At 57.8% G+C, this 22483-nt stretch overlaps 1 protein-coding gene across 9 annotated transcripts in view; it reads left to right on the top strand.

Annotated features, from left to right (window-relative positions):
- The window catches only part of Ptprs (protein tyrosine phosphatase receptor type S), a 47747-nt gene that overhangs the window by 5439 nt on the left and 19825 nt on the right, over positions 1-22483 (top strand). For 4 of the 9 annotated variants that reach the window (XM_036170610.1, XM_036170607.1, XM_036170605.1 and 1 more), the window contains 9 exons: positions 1589-1734; positions 2286-2427; positions 4535-4723; positions 8610-8720; positions 10145-10156; positions 17800-18069; positions 19686-20267; positions 20887-21020; positions 21295-21439. In XM_036170610.1, coding sequence (XP_036026503.1) covers positions 1589-1734; positions 2286-2427; positions 4535-4723; positions 8610-8720; positions 10145-10156; positions 17800-18069; positions 19686-20267; positions 20887-21020; positions 21295-21439 — 1731 coding nt within the window. Of the gene's footprint in view, positions 1-1588; positions 1735-2285; positions 2428-4534; positions 4724-8609; positions 8721-10144; positions 10157-13513; positions 14162-17799; positions 18070-19685; positions 20268-20886; positions 21021-21294; positions 21440-22483 lie in introns of those variants that run through there. The other 5 variants (XM_036170613.1, XM_036170609.1, XM_036170606.1 and 2 more) reach the window with 2 other exon arrangements.

Genomic DNA, 22483 nt, shown 5'->3' with positions numbered 1-22483 from the left:
CAGTCCCTTCTAGAGTTGGGGCTAGGGGAGCATGGCCCCCTTTATATCTCAGAGGTGGAGTCCTGTGGGGCCAGGTTAGACCCTAGCTCTGCCCAGCGTGAGCTGGGGGCCGGGAAAGTTGCATGTCCCCTCTGGGCCTCTGCACAAATGAGTGTGAGAATCACTGTGAGCCCATTCAGGCCCAGTGCCGAGGGGCCTCAGTCCCTCATAGCTGTGGATCTGCCCTCACAGGCCCAAGGTGGTTTTCCTTTTTGGAAAACACAAGCAGAGATGGCATAAACCCACAAGATCTTGTCTACCGCAGCGGGCGGAGCAGGCTCTGCAGGGTCGGCTCAGGGCCCAGAGCCGGACAGACCAATGGATGTCCGCTCAGCACCAGGGGGCAGAGGGTAGAGGGTCAGGGACTCACGCTCTTAGAGGTCACCTTAGGGGTCACAGAAGGAAAGAGAGGTGTGTGGGGACTTGGGCTCACCAAAAGGGGTCAGTAGGAGGGAACAGTTCCACAGGGCTGGCTGGATTGGAGGATGTGAGGGTGTGTCCACCTCTGAGGGCGGTGGTCCGACCCAGCTGGGGTGACTCTCCCCACAGCCTTGGATAAAGACATGTGACCCCAGGTCATTCCTCTGGGCATCAGAGGACAGGCCCCAGGAGTAGTCCTCTCAAGGCTTAGACCAGACCTGACGTGGGCCGAGAGGAAGCAGAGACCTGGATTGTCATTTCTGAGTTCTCTGGGGATCCTTGTGGAAACCCATTAGTACCCCTAAATCTGTAGCAGGGACACACATGCAGCAGCCTGGACACTGGGGGCTGCGCGTTCAGGAGCAAGCCTCTTGTGGGGGGAGAGGAGGCCACCATTCCTGTTGATAGCTTAGTGTGACCCGTGACCAGAAGAGACCCGAGAGGCCAGTGTGCTCCCTCTACCCAGTCCTGGCTCACTGGAGCTGAGAGGGTTGAGAGCTCACACACCTGCCCCACTCCATGCCTTTCCCAGTTCCTCTTTTGTTGGGTGCTTGTGTTGTGTACCCAGCATTGCGTTGGGGACTCCGGGGAGGAGGTTGCAGTGCAGCTGTGATTGATGCACTGTATCCAGTGCCGGGGCGATGCTGGGCTGCTACCAAATGAAAGGGAAGCCTGGCAGAGTCTTCCCGCCTCAGATCCCCAGGCAAGCATCAGAGCAACGCAGTGGCCTGGGGAGTGGTGGGTGGGTCCCCTTGAGGCCCTCTGGATGGAAGACCAAGCCCCTCCCAGACCTGTGCCCCTGGCTCACGCTACTCTCTGGGGCTCTGGGTTCTAATCCTAACTCTGGTCATCTTTTACATTTCTTTTTGGTTATCATTTACATATTAATGACTGTGTGCATGGGCTTGCCCAGGCACATGAACTGGAGTGGGAGGGCTTGTGGCCCCCGCCAGTGCCTTAGTTTCTCGCGAGTCCCATTAAAGAGTTAGGGGACATCTTGTTTCTTTTGAGAGTGAGTCCAGGTGTAGAAGGTCATCACTGAGATGACCTCCGAAGGGTAGCGTGTGCACGTGTGAGCATGTGGGAGGCCCTGAGCCCTCAGACCTCCCCTCTCTTGCTGAACCCCCAGAGCCACCCAGGTTTATCAAAGAGCCCAAGGACCAGATCGGTGTGTCGGGAGGCGTGGCTTCCTTCGTATGCCAAGCCACAGGGGATCCCAAGCCACGGGTAACCTGGAACAAGAAGGGCAAGAAAGTGAACTCCCAGCGCTTTGAGGTGAGCTGGGCTGGGGTGGGGGTGCCCTCTGCCCAGCACACCCCTCCAGGTGGGGCCAGTGGCTGAACCTTGGGGTGCTACAAGGTGGCTACAGCTCCCATGCTGCACTCCCTGGCCCCACAGCGTTCCCTAGTCCGCCACTCCGTGCTGTGTGTCCTCAAGCAAGGCCTTGCCTTTTCTGAGTCTAAACTCACACCCCCACCTGGGAGGAAAATTTGCATGGCTGAGTACACACGTGACCATGTGACCATGCCCTGTAATCAGTGTAGAGTATGTGAGCTTCAGGCTCAGCCCCGTCCAGGTGCTTAGCGTGGTCTTGTGGGCATCTCTTGGCTCCTCCTCTCTAACTGCAACTGATCCTGGGTGGTGTCTTATGTGCACACTCACGAGTTCCCCCCAGCACACACATGACGCCCAACCTTGTGTCTGGGGTGGCTGCTGTCCCCGCCCCAGCAGCACAGTCCTGCTGGGATGGAACCCGCCTCACTGCCCACCTGTCCTGGTCCCCCATTGTGCGTCCCTGTCCACGTCCTGCCCCTCCCTCCCCACAGACCATTGACTTTGATGAGAGCTCGGGGGCGGTGCTGAGGATCCAGCCGCTGCGGACGCCCCGGGATGAGAACGTGTATGAGTGCGTGGCCCAGAACTCGGTGGGAGAAATCACTGTTCATGCGAAGCTGACCGTCCTCCGAGGTACTGGCCCAGGCGCACAGTCCCCGAGCCTGGAACCATCCTCATTGCCTGTTGCTTTGTTCTTTAAGGACTTGGGTTTCTGCGCCCGCCCCCACCCCCCGCATTGCCCAGCCCTGTGGTTTGTGTGGTTTAAATGTTTGCAGTTGGTGGGCTTCCGGCTCCACTTGATCGAGGTGCTCAGTCAGTGCTGTCTGTGTCTGTCCCCGTGTCTCCTGTGGCCCTCTGTCCCCAGGTAGCCTGGTCACAAGTGCCCTGCCACTCAGAAGCAGATAGCCGTGGTTGGTCTCATGTCTACCTGGAACCACCAGTGGGCCAGCCACCACAGAACTTAGCAAAGGGTGGGTCCCCCAAAGGCAGGACGGAACAAGCCCACCAGCCTGAGCCCCAGACATCCCGTACCCTGGCTCATTCTAAGGGACACTGAGATGTTCCTTTAACACTGGCACCAGACAACAAATCCAAGGCAGCCACTTTGGATCTGGGTAACCCGGCCGGGTTAATGAACCTGTCAGAACTGGGGTGTCTGTCCCTTAGGGACATTGCATTGTGGCCATGAGCGTCTGCCCTGGGCATTGCAGGACCCCAGGGGCTCTCTTGTGAAGCTGAGACGTGGGGCCAGTCGCATTGGGGAGAGCTCTGAGCCACTCAGGGCACTGTGTTATCGGGGGGATTCCGTCATTTCTAACAAGGGGCCCCACAGCGCGCTCTGTGACCGCCAGAGCCACTGTGGGCAGGGGCGGAGCTGGGCAGAGTCCACACACCCCAGGGCCCCTCCTCTCCCTTCTCTCTTTGGGATATTTTTTGCCTTGACCTTTCCCGGCACAGACTCGGCAGCCAGCCTCCTCCTGCCCATGCCAGCCCCATTGTCAACACTCCCAGAGTTGGGACTCACTGCATCCATCACGCACAGATCACTGGGAGTCTGGAAAGATTCTCAAGCCCCAGACACCCCGACCACCTCCCTTTGTTCTTTGACCATTGCCTACTCCCCCCACTGAGGAGGCCCCAAGACAGACCCCCTCCCTCTCCCTGGCCTCGCAAGCTCAAGCTATGCCTCCTGCCTCCTGTGGGCTGCCAGAGCCAAAGCCATTACGCCTGCCTCCCTCCTTCCTTCCTCTCCATCTAATTATGACCCAGGGTGTGTGAACACCGAGGAGCTGGGCACAGTGTGGCGTGTGGGGACACCGGGAAGTGTCCCCTCCCCAGCTCTGTACCCCAGCTGGCTGCTGCAGTGCACATACACTCACACAGGACCCTTCGGGGCTGTCTGGAGCCCGCTACACTCCCCTCCATCCACAGCACCCCAAGTGCTCCTGAGAATCCAGGCTTTTCCTTCCAAACACTTTCAACTACAACCCAAACGGCTCCCATTGCAAACACCAATGTCATGGCCGAGGACGTGCCACAGATGACAGGGCCACCTGTGCGAGAGGCTGTGCCTGTCACACTGTTAACACAGTTCTTGGTCCTTGGTTTATCCCATCTTTTTCTAACACAGCCAGTTAGGAGCATGTCTGGCGACCCCCACGCTGGCTTTAATGTCCTGTCCTTCCGTGTATGGCAAGGCCCCTTGCAGCGTCTCATTTCCATTGCCATCTCCAGGGACTGACGTGGTCATGTCCCAGTAAACTGTGTTTGACATTCTGGAGGGGACGTTTGGGTTCTGAGAAGTTCTGGAAGGATCTAGAACAAATCCCTCCGTTCCAGGGGGCATTTGGATGGAGGCAGGAGTACAGGGATGAGTTTGGGAGGAGGGGAGGCAGGAGTAGCAGGGTGGTGGCTGCTCCAGCTGGCGTGCTAAGGGGCAGGTGTTGGTGTCACCTCTCCATGACACCCAGTGTCCCCATCTCTGGCTGTCCCAGGAGCAGTGTAAGCCCAGGTTAGTCAAGGTAATAGGGAGCTGTAGCAGGTGACAGAGAGCTGGACCGTCAGTCAAGCCCGAGATCCTCCTGCACTACCACAGCAGCCATGGAGGTCTCGGGGCGTAAGCCAGAGAGGGTGGTGGGAGGATGTTGGCTAGGACTGCGGCCACCCAGGGCCCATCCTTAGGCGTTTCCCACAGTAACCAGACTCGGGTCCCATTTTCTCCCCATCTTCACACCCCCAGAGGACCAGCTGCCCCCCGGCTTCCCCAACATTGACATGGGCCCCCAGCTGAAAGTTGTGGAGCGCACGCGCACAGCCACCATGCTCTGTGCCGCCAGCGGGAACCCCGACCCCGAGATCACCTGGTTCAAGGACTTCCTGCCTGTGGACCCCAGTGCCAGTAACGGGCGCATCAAGCAGCTTCGATCAGGTGGGCAGAGGTGGCCAACGGCATGCGGGTGCCCTCAGGGGTAGCAGACGGCCCACACCTCGGGCCTGGTGGGGATAGGCTGGTACACGGCGTGGGTGGCGGTGACCGAGGATGGACATGGTGCACATGGAGCTGGCTGGGAGCAGGCTCAGGCCCAGCACTCAGACCACAGGGCGCCACTGAGGCCCAGTGGGAGCAAGGCTCTGGGACTCAGTAGTGTGTGTTGTGGGTGAGGACGGCTGTAGCCAGTGGTAACTGCACGGCACTGGCCATGCAGGCAGGGAGGCAGGGGTAGGACCCTAAGTTAATAGGAGGTGATCAGTCAAGGTAATGGGGAGCCATGGGAGGGGAGGGGCATAGTGATAGAGCAGTCAGGTGCAGGGAGCCCAGGGGAGCTGGGAATGGCGATGACCGAGGGTTTGCAGCACCAGAGGAGATTGAGAGCCTGTGGGGTGATGGGGGCCACAGAGGCTCCTGGGAATGTCCTCGGTGCTGAAGGTGTCAGAACCAAGCTGTGTAGATGAGTGTCTGTCATCAGCCAGTCTGGGGAGGCCTGGAATAGAGGCCAGGTCCAGGACTGGGGAGGCTGGGTGCTTCATGGTGATGCTTCAGCAGAGACCCCACTTGGCCCATTGACCAGTCCGTGTGTCCGTCTGGTCTGTCACTTGTCTATGTCTGTGTGTGTGTGGCTCCCTGAGTGGCTCACCCTGCCTTCCGTGTGTGGGCAAAGAACAGGGACTGGGCCCTCTGCACACGAGTGCCCGCTGGCCCGAGTGTCGCCTGTGACCCCTGTATCTCCTGGTCTCCCCAGCACCCCACGCCAGCCTCTTCACATTCTTACTCTACTCCTACCCCCAGCACCTCCCTAGCAAGGTCACCCCTTGTCCTCGGGAGGGCCACTCCGCCCTCCCACCCCGAAGTCCCCAGAGGTGGCTGCCCAATGGCAGCCGCAGTGATCTGCTCACAGCTCGGGGAGCCCTCGTGCTCTGAGGTGTCTCCTGACCACCCCGTGGCCACGGTCCAGGGGCAACAACTAAATCTTGTGTGAACACACCACCCTGGGGGCTCCCCACGCCCTGCGGTCCCTCCTCCCTTGTGCCCATGAGCAGCCAGATGCCCAGTGGCCACCTTGTGACCTTCTTCTCTCTTCTCCTTCCTCTCTGAAACGCTCAGAAAGCTTTGGTAAGTCCTCACTTCTTTGCCACGTCAACCACTAACGCTCCTGCCACCCCTCTGCCCCCACACTAACAGCCACCGGGACAGTAACTGACCCACTGCGTGTGGCATGTTTACTAACGCCCTCTCCTGCCCCCCATAGCGGGCTGAAGACAGACCCCACCCATAAGGAAAAGAGGAAAAAGGCCACCAGACCCCAGGCTGGGGGACCTCCCACCTCATGAGCCCGCGCTCCAAGCGGGTGGAGATGGGATTTAATGCCGAAGATGCTGTGTCTAACTGGAGCATTCATTCTGACACCAGCTGCCGGGCCAATTCTTGCTAAAGTTGTAGTGACTGGTACAAGCTGATACCCAGAACCATCACAACAGAAGTGGAAAAGGAAACAGGGTTCCCTGTGGGGACCGCAGCACCCCGCCACTGCAGTCCACACAAAGTTAGAATTCCCACCACACAGTTGACAGGCTCCCACTGGCTCCCACTGACAGTGGGAGGAGAGGCCTCTGTCTCTATGGGGCATCATGGTTACGTACCTTTAACACCAGCACTCAGGAGGCGGAGGCAGGAGGATTTTGCAGTGAATCGGAGGCCAGCCTGGTCTACATGGGGGGTAGCAAGCACACAGCAGGGAGGGTTCAGGGTGCACATCCACAGCTCAGAAGGTGTGAGACATGGTGTCCAAGCCCCACTGCCTTCTGCTAAGAGGCTGCTGGTCCTGCTTGGCTTTGGCCGCATGAGCGCTCCCAGTCTGGAACCTTCTATTCCCTGGGTGTGGCCGACCCACAGACAGCTTTTTCCTCTTTTCCTTCAGAACCGAAAGAGGCCACGGGCTCCCCTCCGCCCTCTGCTCCCTTCCCACATGTCCCTCCCAACCCTGGTGACCCTGTCCCCACAGCACCAGTGCCCAGCCCTCTAGCGCTAACTCCTGTCCTCCCTGGTCACTAACAAGACTCCTGGGATCCTGCTGCTACCCACCTTCCCATTTGGATTTCAAAGTTACCCCTTGCTGGAGCCCCCAAAGTAACCTGAGGGAAGAGGCTCAGTTTCCCTGGGGGCGCACCCAGACCTTGGGAGGCCGCCTGCAGGAAGCGCCAACCTCGAAGTCCCAAAGCCCCAGCCCGAAGCCCTCAGGAGCTGGCTGCAGCTGCACTGTCCGGCAGAGGGACAGGTGTGGCTCCTGGCCCCCCGGTCCCCACTCCTGTGACATTCACCTGTGTCTCTCTGTTTCCCTTACAGAAAGCACCCCCATCCGAGGTAAGAGGTCTACCCCTCACCAGCCAGTCCTCAGATCTCACTAGCCCCCACCCACCACACAGCGCCCCCCATATCCCTCTGGTGTTTGTGTCTGTCTGTGGTTTGGGCTGAGTGTGGCTTCAGGGGACCATGTGGGCATCCAGCTGCAGGGACAGGACTGTCTCTGGTGTCCACCTGAACCCCTGCCCTCTGCAGAGTCCTCACATGCACAGCCATCTACCATGAATTGCAAAAGGGCCTTCTCAGATTTAGGGGTGTTCAGACTGGAGGGATCAGAGAAAGGAATTCTCCAAAGATGGGTCTGATACCCCGCTTCCCCAGGGCACATGAAAACAGGCCCAGTGCTGACATACTGTGCTACCTCAAATCGGTTTCCTGCCCTCTCTGGTCTCTGCAGTAGCCTTGAAGTCAGTAGGAAGCATTCTATGGTGGCTATCAAGAAAGAGGACATGGGTGTCTCTAGATCCTGTTACTACTGGGGTACAGCTGTCCACAAAACCAGAGAATGTGAACAGGAAGTCTGGACCAGCAGGGTTTGGGAGCCCAGGGTTCCTGCACATGGCTGTTACTGCATCGATCTCAGTAGGAGCTGGGATGCAGGCCTGTAACCCAACACACTGAGCCAGACTCTTGCCTTTGCTCTGCCATAAATCAAGCATGGTGAGGCAGGCCTTTGGTGGCAGGTATGGCTGCCTCCACCTCACTTTCTCTTTTTAGTTTGTAAACGCTAAACTGTTTCACCGAGGCTGAGATTTCAAATGTCCCTATCTTTGCTGTGAAGGGGGAATACTTGGCTTTAGCTTGCTTGAAATGTCCTTGGGGGAAGCGTGGCCTCCTTCAGAGCCCTGTGGGTGTGGCTGATCACAGCTCCCTCTTGGGTCCTCCATATTGTTTGAGTTTTGCTTTGTGTTGGATTTTGGAACGAGGTCTCCCATAGCCCAGGCTGACCTGAGGAGCATGCTGATCTTCCGCCTTGGGCTCAGAGGGCTGGGACCTCAGATGTGGGTCCCCCTGGGCCCCAGGACATGGAGTGAGGAGTCTGGGGTCCTGAGGAGAGGTGTAGGGGCTTATCAAGGTCTCTACGCTCTACTAGGGGCTTCAGACTTGAGATCTGACCCAAGCCTGACACTATGCCTGTGGCCCCATGCACTTCCCCCAGTCATCCTCCGCCCTGAGGAAGGACTGCTCCTTTCCGCTGACTGGCAGCTGCCCTTGAGGGGAAAACCTGGGCTCACTGCCATCACATGCGAGTCTGGGTGGCCTGTTGGTCCACAGGAGGCTAGGGTGGCCTCTGTTTCCTCCCCTGTGACCCTGGGAGTGGCACCCCACGATGCTGTGCCCCATGGAGCCCCTTCGTCGGTGGGCAGTACAGATGTGGCCGTGGGGGTGCTCATTGGGCCCAGCCCCGACCCAATGGTGTCAGTCATGGCCAAGGTCCCGTCCCCTGTCCCCGCAGGTGCCCTGCAGATTGAGAGCAGTGAGGAGACAGACCAGGGCAAGTACGAGTGTGTGGCCACCAACAGCGCAGGTGTGCGCTACTCATCACCCGCCAACCTCTACGTGCGAGGTAGGGAACTCCGCCAGGCAGAGGCAGGGACCCACTGTCCCACCCTGTCCCATCCCTGGGCTCACGGCCTCCCGGCTCCCCTGTCCTGTGCTGACCCGAGCAAGAAGGCTCTGACCCCATCCACGGGGTCATTGGAAGGACAGTCACCACACTTTGGGCCTCAGGGGGTCTCACTGATGGCAGGGTGGGTGGGAGCAGAGCTGGGTTTGGGAGGGCCGATCTCGGGCCTACAGGGCTGGGGGAGCCTGAGGGCCACTGCCCCCCCCCCCCGCCACGTCCCCAACCCCCAGTCGGCTTGTGTGGTGTGCGCCTCCTGTGTCCTGCTGGCTTTGCTTCTCTGACCCTGTGGCCTCGTGGCTCCCTGCTTCCCTGCCCCGTCCAGTGTCCTCTAGTGAAGACTGTGGGGAATGGGGTTTCCAGATCTCCTCCCACTGGCGTCCCAGAACCCAGTGCTTGCTCTAGAAGGAATATACCTAGACCGTGGGAGGCCGGGGCCACGGCTCACGCCGTGCCAGTGGCTTGGTAGCGGGACATGCTGCCCTTGGGACCCCATGTGGGTCTCAGAACCCCAGGCTCGCTCAGTTGTGTCTGGAAGCCTGGGGTCCTTGACAGCCGCCTCCCCAAGCCTCCGCCCCCGAGGCTTGCTTCCTGCGGGACCCTTGGTGCGCCCTCCTCCATGTCCCGCGCTACATCGGGGACTCCCATCTGCTTGTATCAGTTGACCTGCTCACCTTCCCGCCCAGCCTCAGTTTCCCCGCAGCGCCCCTGGCCTTCATCCCTCCCACCCAGGGAGGCCGGCAGGCTGTCCCTCCCCTCCAGCCCTTGCCTTCCTCAGCCCCTAGTCAGCTCCTTTGGGTCCTGGCTGTGGGTTTTCCATCTTGGCTCCAAGCAGGAGGCCGTGTGGAGGGAGGGTGCGAGTGGATGGGAGGGGGGCCAGCCTGATCTTCTGCCACCCCGGCACCGGTGAGTGTGGCCCTGCAGGAAGGACTCTAGCGGCCGGCCTTCATCTAACTTGTGTGTGTCTTCGTGGACACTGGGGATGGGGGTTTGTGAGTCTGGTAGGGTTCAGAAAAGAGGGGACGGCAGGGGTGGAGTGGGGAGGGTGGAGCCCTTAGTGAGGGTGTGAGGAGGGAGGAGGGCCCTGTGTGTCCCGGCCGCCCCGCCTTGGGGGCAGGTGAGGGTCGGGAGAGCTAGTCGGCGGCGCTGCTGGCTGTGCTCGGCGCTGAGCCAAGACAGGGAGTTTATGTTCTTTTTTCTTTTTTGATTTTAATTTTTTTTTTATTTTTTTGGTTTAAAGAAAAAAAAAAAAGCAAACGATTGCAGCTTTAGCCGTGGGAAGTCCTCTTTTTACTCTCTGTATCTCCCCTATTTTTTCTCTCCTCCCCATGTCATTGTGCGCATCAAACCCCCTTTACATCCCTCAGAGCTTCGAGAAGGTTGGTGTGGTTTTTTTCTTTTTTACTTTCTTCACCCACATTTTTACATTCTGAAAAAAGTAATGACAGCTGACACGTGCTCACACACACAAGAAGCACACGCAGACACACGCACACACGCACACGGAAACCGAGTAGCAGAACAGACGTAAAGTGGAATGAGGTACCGAGCCTAAACCAAACAACCCAGAAAGACACACAGACGTAATGTCAGCCGCCGGCGCGGCGGCGCACGCGATGCTTGCATTGTGGTCGCCTCTGCATCCCTTGGTAATGTTGTTGCTGAGTTTTTGCACTCCTCGTCGTCATGGTAACTTGGGCCTGATGCATGCTGGGAGAATGTAAAACAATTTCTCTGCATGCCGTTCCTGTCAGTCTGGTGGACCCCGGCCTTCTGTTGGAGTGTTTGTCCTGTTTGTTTTCTTTTCCTGGTTTCTTAATCTTTTTATTCTTTTCAAACTTTTTTTTTATAAGTTTCGTTTTGGGGGGACCGATTGCCCCCTCCTCCGCTCTGCCTCCCTTCACTGGACGCCCTTCTCCCCCAAAGCAATGTCTCTGGTTCTGTCTTGTTTTGTGCTGTTTGGTTTTGGTTTTCTTGGCCTGAGCTGTTGTGGTCGTTACCAAACGCATTGCGAGTTCAAAGCCAGTGTTCCTGTCCCAGCTGTCACCCAGAGGGCGGAAGGGGTCCCACAGCTGGGATGCTTTGATGAAAAGTGACCATGTAGGCACCACAGGACAAGGGGCAGGAGTGGGGGTGTCTGGGTCCCCCAGGCGGCTGGCAGAAGGACATCCCCCAAGGGCATTTCCCATCCTCCTGCCTCAGGATATTTAACACCCTGCTCTCCCAAAGAATACAGCCGAGGGCTGTCGCCCCACTTCCCACTCAGTGTCGGTCAACCCAAAGACAGTGGGTGCTATGGCCCCAGAATCTCGAGCGCTTGGCAGAAAGTGCAGAGTGACAGCCGGCAGTGGCTTCATGCATGCCTGCATGCCGGCTGGGCTCATCTAGAACTGCCCATTGGGGGGCGGGATGTAACGTGACAGACTTTCGGAGAATACCTGGCCAGCGAGCTTGTCTGCAGCGTGCGCCTCTGCCTCCAGGGCGACGTTAGCTGCTGCTCCCCCCTCTCAGGCTCCGGGTGCAACCACAGGTGTGCTGCCCCTCAGCGTGGTCACTTTCTGGTCACCCAAGCATCAGGGCTGTGGAATTCCCAAGAAGACCAGGGGCATTTGGGGCGTGGCCACTCCCCACTCTCTCTTTTCCTCCACTCCCTCCCTCCCCTTTGTCTGCCTCTCCCTCTTTCTAAACTCTCTCTTTTCCTTCTCTCTCTCTCTCTCTCTCTCTCTCTCTCTCTCTCTCTCTCGTTCTTCTGAGATCCACACATCCACTGTCTGTCCTATCCACAATAATAAAACCCCCTTAATGCCCAATTCACTCTCCAGCTGAGGACCAAGCCCACCCACCCCCAGGTCACCCTCTCCTCCAGCCTCCTCTCTGCCTCCAGCTGATTACATCTGAAGCGCTGTCAGCAAGGTCCAGATGCCTCAGGAAGGGACATCGTTACTCTGGCTCTCAGCCTGAGCCCTGGCAAAGCAGGTCCTGGTACACTGTACCTGGGTGACAGGGCCCCCTGAGGACCACCTGGGGTTGGAGAGCAGCGCCATCCAGCCCGAGGCAGGTGCTGATGTCCATGTGTGTGACTTTGGCTGTTCATATGACTTCTTAGGGTTCCTGGTCCTCATGGGAACTATGAAGTTCCTGATTGCTTGTTGGCTCTCAGAGCCAACGGCGTCATGTGCCCTGGGTGGAGAAGAACCCAGGTACTCACAGGAGTTGAAAGGCGGGCAGGAAGGGGCTCCAGCCGTAGGTGGTCAGGCGCCTCCCGTGTCCTCTGTTTAAATGTGACAGCTTTAGGGACCATGGTGAGACTTACCTGGCTGCAGCCTGTGGGCGCTGCCTCAGAGCATCACAGTACAGAAGCAGATCCACTAGCCCGGGACCGTATGGTCTTCACTGGTGTTTTCCTCGGCCCTATCCACTGTGGGCAGGTGGCTCCTCTGGGGCCAGTGATGTCATTTCCTTGTGGCTTTCTCTGAGGAAGTCCTGGGGCCCAAGAGACAGAAAAGGGACCCTGGAGAGGCAAGGTCCCTGGCACAGCAGCACCCACCAGGAGAACAGCAGCGAGCCTGCAGAGTGACGCCGAGCCCCAGCCACCCTCCTCTAAGTGGCAGGCTCAGCTACTGCTGAGGGAGCCCAGGAGCTGTCCAGTCCTTGACCTCTGAGGACTAAATGGCCAGAGCCCTACAGATGACTATTTTTATGTGTACATTCTGCACCTCTCTGGGGTTTCCCTGAGGAAGACAGTGCCAGGAGACAGACAGATGGCGTCATTGCAGACTATTCCCATTTTCCTCATCAGTAATTTAAAGCTGTGAGCCTTTAACAGTTCTCGGTTTAGCCGAAAAAGACGGCACCTGTAGGCCCCCATCGGAATACAGCATTACTGAACCATGATGCACCTAGCCAAGTTAGTGACGCCTCCCCACCTGCTGCAGAGGGACTTGAGGTGCTGAGCATTCAAGCTACCCACTGCTGGCTGAGAGACCCAGTCCCTGCTCAGCCCTCAGCCCTTGCAGGCCGACCTGCTCTGCTCCTATTGCTTGGGGAGACAGGTTGGCTGTCGGCGAGGCTGCACCCACGTCCTGGAATCTGTCTTCTAGGTCCCTCCATTCCCAAATGGGGCTAGAGGAAATGGGGTTCTTCTCACTACTCATGTCTCCCAGGTGCTTCTGTGGGGTGGGTCTGTTGGCCAGCTCCCCATTCCGACGGCCCCGACCGGGGAGGTGAGGGTCCGCCATCTCCCTCATCCTGTCGGGTCTCAGGGCGGCGAGACTCCAGTGGGGTCTGGTGGGGGGCGCAGGAGCTGCCCCACAGGAACACTGAGCACTGACTGACATGTGGCCTGCTGCCTGCCTCACCCTGCATCTGTGTCCCTGTGGGCGGGGCTGGACGGACATTAGATTACACCTGGTCCTTGGGAGAAGCCGCAGTGTCCCTCAGCCACAGTGGTGGTTGGGGAAGGGGAAGCCAGTTGGCTAAAATGTGAAGGAGCGAAGAGGCTGAGACTGGGTACCCCACATTGATCAGTTGGGAAGTGATCTGTAGTGGAGTATAGTCCCAGCGGCCTGCCACAGCCACTGCTCAGATGCCCAGGCCATGGCTCAGGCCTTCTGGACCTTCATGTGGCCGCTTCATGGCCAAGGGAGCTGGTGGCGGACAGGGGGCAGGCGGGAGGGGTCTCAGGATAGCGAGGGTGGAGGGGCAGGGAAGGGAGATGGGCTGTGAGCATGGGCCTCTGCCCTCCCTTCCGTGACAGGTGTAATCTAAGCTTAACTCACCCCCCACCCCGGAGGCTGCACAAGTCCTTGGCACCCCCCCCCCAGCTCCCATCCACATATCCATTTTGGAGTTCAGAGAACCAGCTACATTTTTCTCTTACCCCAAAATGCCCCATAGACCCCCCTCCCCACCTGCAGCTTGCTCAATGTTAATCATGTGACACTGTCGGACCCCTTACCTAGCGCTTCAACCAGATCACCTCACTGTTTTGAGTTTTCTTCCCCACTCACCCCTCCTGTCCCTGCCCACCCACCCCTCACCCTCAAACCCCCACTTTTAAGTTGTAAGTTTGGTTTCTGCCTCTCTTCCTGCCTGGGGGAGGGGCTGTCTCCTGGTTGCTTTGATGGTTTTTCAGTTGGTTTGATTTTTTTTTTTTTTGCCATGTGAATCGGGGTTTGAAGCGACCATCCCCTCCTGACCTGCCACCACCATCCCCCACCCCTGCCCCCCAACCCTCCTGACCCTACTCGCCCACGCGGGTTCCCCCTGCGGGGACCCTCCCGGCTACTCGGTGACCAGAAGCGCTGGGGACCAGAGCCAGCTGGAGCGTGCCGAGGACCAAGGCTGGTGTTGCCCCTTATAACCCGCCTGGACCCTCCTTTCAGGTCGGTAATTTGGGGCGGGGGTCCCGCGGGGCCTGTCCGTCCCGTGGGCTCTGAGCCCACTTTATATCCTAATGTGCACCTCAAGCCTGCAGCCGAGGGGTGGAGGAACAAAGTGGGCGGGCAACGGCCCAGAACTGGGCAGAACACAGCATCAGCCATCACCCCCACGGGCGGAAAGGTGCACAGAGCGGATAAGAGCCCTACAGCACCCTTCCCCGCAGACTCTGGCACACCAACCCACTTCCTGAAGGACGTAGGAATCAACAAGGGGCCATGGAAGCCAGTGAGCAGCATGTCATGGATGCCCCAGACACCTTCGCAGCCAATTGACATGTCCGTGTAATGACGGGAGCTATCAATTAATTGATAGTGGCTGGCTGTTCAACCGAGAGCCACTGGCCGTTCAGCTGATGGTGGCTAGCCACATCAGGGACAGTGAACGTGTCCTTGTGTTCTTGTGGTCCTTCCCATCCAGCATTTAATGGCTGCAGTCACAGCTCTGGATGGGAACTATATATTCAGGTCGCCCGTGGCTTCTGTATTTGGGAAGCTGAGGTCTTTTCCACACAGCAGTGCCCTCAGCATAAACTAAGGTCGGGTCAGGAGTGAGCAAGGCCTCTGGAACCAGACATCTGCTCCTTTTTGATGACAGAAGTGAGTCCTGTTAGGTCCGGGCTCTGCCCTTTGGGGTTCCACACGTTTGCATAAGAGCTGTTCACCAGTGGCCTCTTCTTGAGTGTGACAGATATCCCTCAGCCAGGGCCCACAGCTCACTTAGCTGAGAGCTTTGGCCCTCTTCTGGGTCCCCAGTAAAGACACACATTTAGCGGAACCCAGGTAGTGAGAAGGGGACATTCATTCCGCTGTCCCGCTGGCCGTGTGCAAGTGGCGGAGAGCGGGCAAGTGGCTTTGCGGTTGGCAGCTGCTCGTTCTCATTAGCTTCGTCACCTCTCTGACCTGCTGTCTCTTCTGCGAACCGGGCTTGCTGAATGGGATCGAATGAGGCAGATGTGCCACGAAGATCCCAGTTCCAGTGTCTGTCACAGGCAGCTGTAAAGGGCACATCTGAGCTGAGGCTGAACCATTGCCTGGAGTTGGAGGCCAGCCTGGGCTATAGAGCAAGACCCTGTCTCAACAGATAGTTGTTGGCTGATTGACAGCAGATAGGTAACAGGAACTGGGGATGACCGATGGCAGCGATGAGTGATGATAGGTAACCAGTGAATCTCTTGTCACTGAGGTCTGGACAATACTGGCAGCCACCTTCCTGGGTTGGGTGTCCTCCCTGGCTCTGTCCCCTCAGCCCGATCCCTGCAGGTCACCTCTGCCTCTGGGTTCTAGTGTACTGTGCCCTGAGCGAGGTTCAGGGGTCTAGAGAGATGGGGTTCTGGGTCTGGGTTGGTCTGCCCTGAGGAAGCCTTCTCTGGGGGCTTCCGCCCCTCAGGTGCCTCACTACCCAGCCGAGGACCCTGGGTGCTGGGTGGGGGGCCGGATGCTGTGTTCTGCTGGCGGGAAGGGACCCGGGCATCTCCCTGGGGCAGCCACAGCCCTCCTCTGTTCAGACCCCGATTTTCAGCCCCACACCCATTCCATGTTTCTTCTTGCTTGGAGTGTTGTTCCTTTCAGGCACTTTTGTTTGGTCTTTAGATTTCTGTTTTTGCTTTTTTATTTATTTATTTATTTATTTTTTGAAATTTGTTGCCTCCCCCACCGCCTCCTGGTTTTGGTTTGGACGTCAAATGCCGTTTTCTGTCCTGGATTAATTAGCCTCTCCACACTCATTCCCACTCATTCCGTTTCCATGACAACGCAGCCTCAGCATCTCCCACCCTGAGCCTTGGCTGTGGATGCTGGCAGCAGGTGGCCGGCTGGACCCCGGTGCCGCCACCCCTGCTCCTCACCCTCCACCCAGCCCTGTCGGAACGGTGTCCCCCATCCCTGCCCCGCCCCTCCCCTCCAGCCTGCATGGCCCCATGTCTTCCCTCCCTCTCCCCTCCATCCCGTGTCCTCCATGACTCTGGACTTTTTGTGGGGCTACGTTTTCTGAAGGGCTCCAGCCCGCAGACCTTCACTCCCATCTCAGTGGCACCCCTGTCTCTGTGCCCCTTGACTTCCACCTGGATTCTGGAAACAACCTGGGGTGTCCACCTGAAGGGCCAGACTGGAAGGAACGGCACAGGCTGGCTTCTCCCCCTCAGTAGAGCAGGTTAACCTAGTTAATGGCAAGTGCCCTCAGGCTGTACCCCTAGAACTGTGTGACAGAGGTCTGGCGATGGCCTTCACGTGTCCCCCTAGGTTGGGACTCAGCTTGTCAGAGAGTCTTCACACACCGAGGCCACGCTTTCACCCCTTGACTTCTTTGGGCTCTGGCTGGGTGTCACTCGGAGCCTCACCCCTGGGGAGGAGGCTACTCTTTGAAGCTCGGGTCCCTGTGAGTGTCCCACACCCACTTCAGAACCCACCCAGCTTCCGAAAACGGAGCCCTGGAAATGTCCTGCTGCCTTCCAAGCCCAAGAGGCCCCTGCAGAAGGTGGCATCCATTCCCACCCTCTAAGGAACGCAGCGAACATGCCCTGTCCCCAACGTTCCAGCTCATCGGCTCCTTACTGTTAAGAATTCTCAATTATAAGTTATTATTAAATACCCTGTTTATGGTTCTGCCAGGGCTGATGTGGCAATGTGGCCAGTCACATTGCGTCACATCTGCTAGAGTACCACGCAGCACTGAAGTGGGTCCTTCCCCGTCTCTCTGTCCCTGTTCCCATTTCTCTCTCTCTCTCTCTCTCTCTCTCTCTCTCTCTCTCTCTCTCTCTCTCTCACATCTCTGCTCTCCCCCACCATCCTGAGACCCACACCCTTCTTTCATCACCCCCCTCTCTCCCTCCCTTCCCCCCTCTCTCTCTCTCTATCTCTTCTGCATGATGTTTGTGATTTTTGAGAGCTGCATCTATTGACGGAAACTTGTCCAATCCGACAGAAGCTTCAAGCTTTAGGAGGGTTTCTAACACCCCAAAACCACAAAAATTTCATTAGCATTTTTCTCATCTTTCCCTTGGGGATCAGATCAGAAGGCCGTGGGGTTCCCTGGTCCTTTGACCTCCCAGGCTCCGACCATTCATGATCAGGTTCTGTCCTCATTCCAGGAGGGTGGCAGGCCTCACCCCTGCAACTCCGTTGTGTGTCCCTCGACCCCAGCCCTCGGCACCGGAATCTTCTAGAACCTTCCGTGGTAGTTGCCCCTTCTCGGGAGGCCTCCCACTGGAGCCACGTCTCTCCACAAAGATGAGAAACTGCCGATAAATTTTTGTGTGTACTGACTGTGCTGCGGTCAGCAACCGCTGCTGGGGAAACCCTGTTGCTATGAGATAACGCTTCCTGTCTCACTCTCGGTAGCTCTATATTGTTTGTGAAGTTCCTACCTTTCAAGTTTCCTTTGTGTTGGAATTTGTTTTTATAATTTGTTTGGTTTAAAATTTTTTTGTTGTTCTGTTTTCATTTGGGGGAATGAACAGCCTGGGGACTGTAATGGCCCTGTTTGTATTTAAATGGCTCTCTACCCTTTTTCCCCTTTTTTCTCTTTCCTCCTCCTCCTCCTCCTTTCCTCTCTCTTCTGCCAAAACCGCCGCCTGCCCCCCCAGTCCGCCGTGTGGCACCCCGCTTCTCCATCTTGCCCATGAGCCATGAGATCATGCCCGGTGGGAACGTGAATATCACTTGTGTGGCCGTGGGCTCACCCATGCCCTACGTGAAGTGGATGCAGGGGGCTGAGGACCTGACGCCTGAGGACGACATGCCCGTGGGTCGGAATGTTCTAGAACTCACGGATGTGAAGGACTCAGCCAACTACACGTGTGTGGCCATGTCCAGCCTGGGTGTAATTGAGGCAGTGGCTCAGATCACTGTGAAATGTAAGTCGGGTCCACAGTGGGGGCGGGGTAGATGTGACACATCCCTGACCCTGACATCAGGGTGGGCGGGGCTGAGGAGCAGCAGGTGTGCCTGGCTAGAGGGTGTGGGACTGATGCTGGGTTGATCCCAGGACTTCAGAACTGAAGCAGGAGAATCGGGATTTGAGACTAGCGTGGGGCTGCACAGCGAGCGTGGAACTCCGCGGCTGGACCAGGCTCTCCGTTTCCCAGCAGGGTCAGCTCTAGGAACGGGGCCGGGGAGGTGGAGTCTGAAGGTTAACCGAAGGTTCACACACTGGGAGGAGGGCAGCCTGTGCCCAGACCCTGGACTTGGGAGGGGACTCAAGACTCCCAGTGGCTTTAGTTCTCAGTGAGAATCGGAGGGCAAATTTGAGGGCCCGTGAACTCCAGCCCTCCACTTTCTTAGATGAAATGAGGTGTTTTCAAGTGGTATCATGTTTACTTGTATCTCACGGTTGGACGACACTGAGACTGGATGGTAGAGCTGAATCCCAAACTGGGCGAGTGTGCAGGGAGCCTTAGTCACCACAGGCCCGTGGGTTGTGCCGAAGGTTAAATGTGGTGTGTTGGTTATAATAGGTGGGGGTAGAGGTGGGGGGCTGGAGAGATGGCTCAGAGGTTTAGAGCACCGCTTGCTCTTCTAGAGGTCCTGAGTTCAATTCCCTACAACCACGTGATGACCCACAACCATCTGTAATGAGATCTGGTGCCCTGGCCTGCAGGCAGACATGTAGACAGAACACTGTATAAGTAAATAAGAAAATCTTTTTATAAGGAGGGGAGGTTTGGGGATTTAGCTCAGTGGTAGAGCACTTGCCTAGCAAGCGCAAGACCCTGGGTTCAGTCCTCAGCTCAAAAAAAAAAAAAAAAAAGTTGGATATAAACCCGGCTGGTGGGAAAACAGGAGATGCTGGGGGTGGGTGTCATGATGTAAGCCAAAGCCAGGGGAGGGCAGGAGCCACGTCTGTTTAGGGACAAAATTGTAGGGACACACGTGTGGAGTAGAACTCCTGGAGAGTGAACCACAGAGAGAAGGGAGGTGCTGCACACCGCTCCTGATGGGGACACTGCTCCTCTGCAAATGCTTTCTGTTTTTACAGACTGGGGGCAGGACAGAGTCTTACTGTGTAACCCAGGCTGGCCTGGAATTACCATCCTCCTGCCTCAGCCTCTCAAGGCCTGAGATGGCAGGTCAGCTCCACTACACATGCCTGCAAATACTGCCAAAAAAAAAAAAAGTCCTGGTGGCCTCTGCCCACTGTCCTCACGCTCAGGGTTAGTGCAAAGCCACCCTCAGCTACATAGTGAGTGAGGTCAAGGCTAGCCTGGGCTACCTGAGGCCCTGTAACTTTATTTTTTTGAAGTAAATATCTTTACCCTTACATTAACTTTTAGTTTCTACTGTGTCCACCCTCTCTGACATGGCAGTGTGAAAGTCGGCCGGTAACTGTTAGTGTGCTCCAATAAAGCTGTATCTTAAGACTTTGAGAACATGAGTGACGAGATGGCTAGGGTTGTTAGGCCTGAGTCTTTGCTGAGGACACTGAGGCTCAAAAGGGTGTATGGTCTTGAGTCATCCCCCCTCCTTCCTGCAGCTCTCCCCAAAGCCCCTGGGACTCCTGTGGTGACGGAAAACACCGCCACCAGTATCACGGTCACATGGGACTCAGGCAACCCCGATCCTGTGTCCTACTACGTGATTGAGTATAAGTCCAAAAGCCAGGATGGACCGTATCAGATCAAAGAGGACATCACCACCACACGTTACAGCATCGGTGGCCTGAGCCCCAATTCCGAGTATGAGATCTGGGTGTCGGCTGTCAACTCCATCGGCCAAGGTCCCCCCAGCGAGTCAGTGGTGACCCGCACAGGCGAGCAGGCGCCAGCCAGCGCTCCCAGGAATGTTCAGGCACGCATGCTTAGTGCTACCACCATGATTGTGCAGTGGGAGGAGCCGGTGGAGCCTAACGGCCTGATCCGTGGCTACCGCGTCTACTACACCATGGAGCCCGAGCACCCGGTGGGCAATTGGCAGAAACATAATGTGGATGACAGCCTGCTGACCACCGTGGGCAGTCTGCTGGAGGACGAGACCTACACCGTACGCGTGCTCGCCTTTACCTCAGTGGGCGATGGGCCACTGTCAGACCCCATCCAGGTCAAGACACAGCAAGGAGGTGAGGCCTGGGGAGCAGGTCCCCAACACCTGCCGTGGGTTTTGTGTGAGAGTCTAGAAGGACAGGATCTGAGTGCCCGGCTTCCTGAAGGCCGGCTCATCTGCTTATCTCTAAGTGCCAGCCACAGTCACTGGGGAGGAGACCCCACACGCCGTCATCACAGTGTGTGCCTTCCTAGACATAAGTGATGCACAACTTGAACCCCACCACTGAGGGAGGGGGCCGAGGCGGGCAGTTTCGTGGGAGTTTGAGGCCAGCCTGGTCTACCCAGCAAGTGCCAGGCTAGCCTGGACTACACAGTGAGGCCCTGTCAAAATAAAAAGAACGGGTGGAAATAAATGCAGGCTGTTTCCATTTGTTCTCCTTTCCTTGCAGTAATTAGAAAGGGTGGCAAGTCCCGAGCAGGGTCCCCCTGCTGGAAGAGAAGGGTGGGCAGGTAACTCCAGGGAGTGGGCACCCCCAGGAGAATACAAACAGTGCCTGGTTCTGGAAGCATCCTGAGCCAGGCAGGCAGCAGTGTTGGGAGCCTGGTTTGGAGCTGGAGTTCCCCGGTGAGTCAGGTAGCCTATGGAGACCAGCCTTCCCCACCTCCCCTCCCTCCTGTGTGCTTTGCCCCCAGTGCCTGGCCAGCCCATGAACCTGCGGGCAGAGGCCAAGTCAGAGACAAGCATCGGGCTCTCGTGGAGCGCACCAAGGCAGGAGAGTGTCATTAAGTATGAACTGCTCTTCCGTGAGGGCGACCGCGGCCGAGAGGTACCTGGGCTGGCTGGGTGGGAGGGGACAGCTGGGGTGGGCAACCCACGTGGGCCTCCACGGCTGCTGGTCAGCCCTGGCTCCTTACTCACCTCTGCCCTCCCTCTCTCCTGTCCACTCTCTGCCCACCTTGCCTCTCTTCTGTGCCTGTCCCTCATCTGTCTCTTTCCCTCTCTGTCCCCCACTTCTCGTGGGTCTCTGCATCTCCTGCATCATCACCGCCCCCCCCCCCCCCCCCCCCCATCTCTCTGCCCCTGTGTCCTTCCATTCTCAGGTGGGCCGCACCTTTGACCCAACCACGGCCTTTGTGGTGGAGGACCTCAAGCCCAACACGGAGTATGCGTTCCGGCTGGCGGCACGCTCGCCGCAGGGCCTAGGCGCATTCACCGCGGTAGTGCGCCAGCGCACGCTGCAGGCCAGTACGTGTCTCTTGGCGCCTTGTCCTTGGGGAGGGTGGCACAGTGGCCACTGACATGGCCTGAGCCCCTGGGTGGGGGCGGGGGTGCCTCCCGCCTGGCCTGCCTCAGCCTTGGCCATGTCTGCCTGCCGTGCCTCAGTTTCCCCAGAGCAGGGTGGGTCTCCCCATGGAGGTGAGACCAGCACAGAATAGCCACTCAGCCACTGGTTCCTCCTACTCTCCCTGGACATGGAACCAATCCTGTCCCCAGAATGTCCCTACAGGGCCCCCCCAGGCTGTCATCCCCGAAGGCCCAGGATGACTATCAGGTCCCCTCGGCTCTTCTTACCTCATAGGGGACATGGCTCTCAAAGCCTCAAGACAGGATCTCCTGTGGCCCAGTTGCTCAGAGCCATGTCAGTTTGCGGGGAGGGGCCATGTGTGGCCCCTGATACAGGGTCCCTGGTCCCTAAAGCAGTTTGCTGTGCCTGCCCAGTCCCCTGTCACAGATGAGTCACCGATTACTAGGTTGCTGTCTCTGGGCCACATGGTGGCCCTAATGTACCTCTGCTGTTCCCACCACTCCGCTCAGCCCTCATGGCCCCCTTGGGACCTGCCTCACACCCTGCCTGCTCTGCTCAGCTTGGCCGGCATAGCCTCTGCCGCTCTGGCTCCTTGCACCTCCCCTGCCCCCTCAGCCAGTCACATGTGGCCACCAAATGTGGTTCCAGAAGCTTCTGCTCCGGCGCCCCTCACTCCCCATGTGTGTACACATGGGTCTCGGGTCCCTCAAGGGTGATGTAGACTTGGGCCAGGGTTTCTCTGAGGGCAAGGGCCACGGAGACCTGGTCCCCCTGCCAGCCTGCCCCCCACCTCCTTGCTGAGCCCCAGGTGGCTCTGAGGTGGTGATTGCCAGGTGGAGGTCAGTGAGGGTGGCCTGTGGCCTGGAGCCACCGAGCGGCCGGTAGAGGTGGCCCACAGGTGAGTATCAGCCGGTCTCAAGCGACTCACAAACACAGCCCACCCTGCGTGTCCCGTCTGCCCTGGGCCACACACGTGGCCCAGA

This window comes from Onychomys torridus, chromosome 21 (genome assembly GCF_903995425.1).
Source record: "Onychomys torridus chromosome 21, mOncTor1.1, whole genome shotgun sequence".
NCBI lineage: Eukaryota > Metazoa > Chordata > Mammalia > Rodentia > Cricetidae > Onychomys > Onychomys torridus.
Note: the sequence above shows the minus strand (reverse complement) of the source record. Positions and strands in the feature narration are given on the sequence as shown.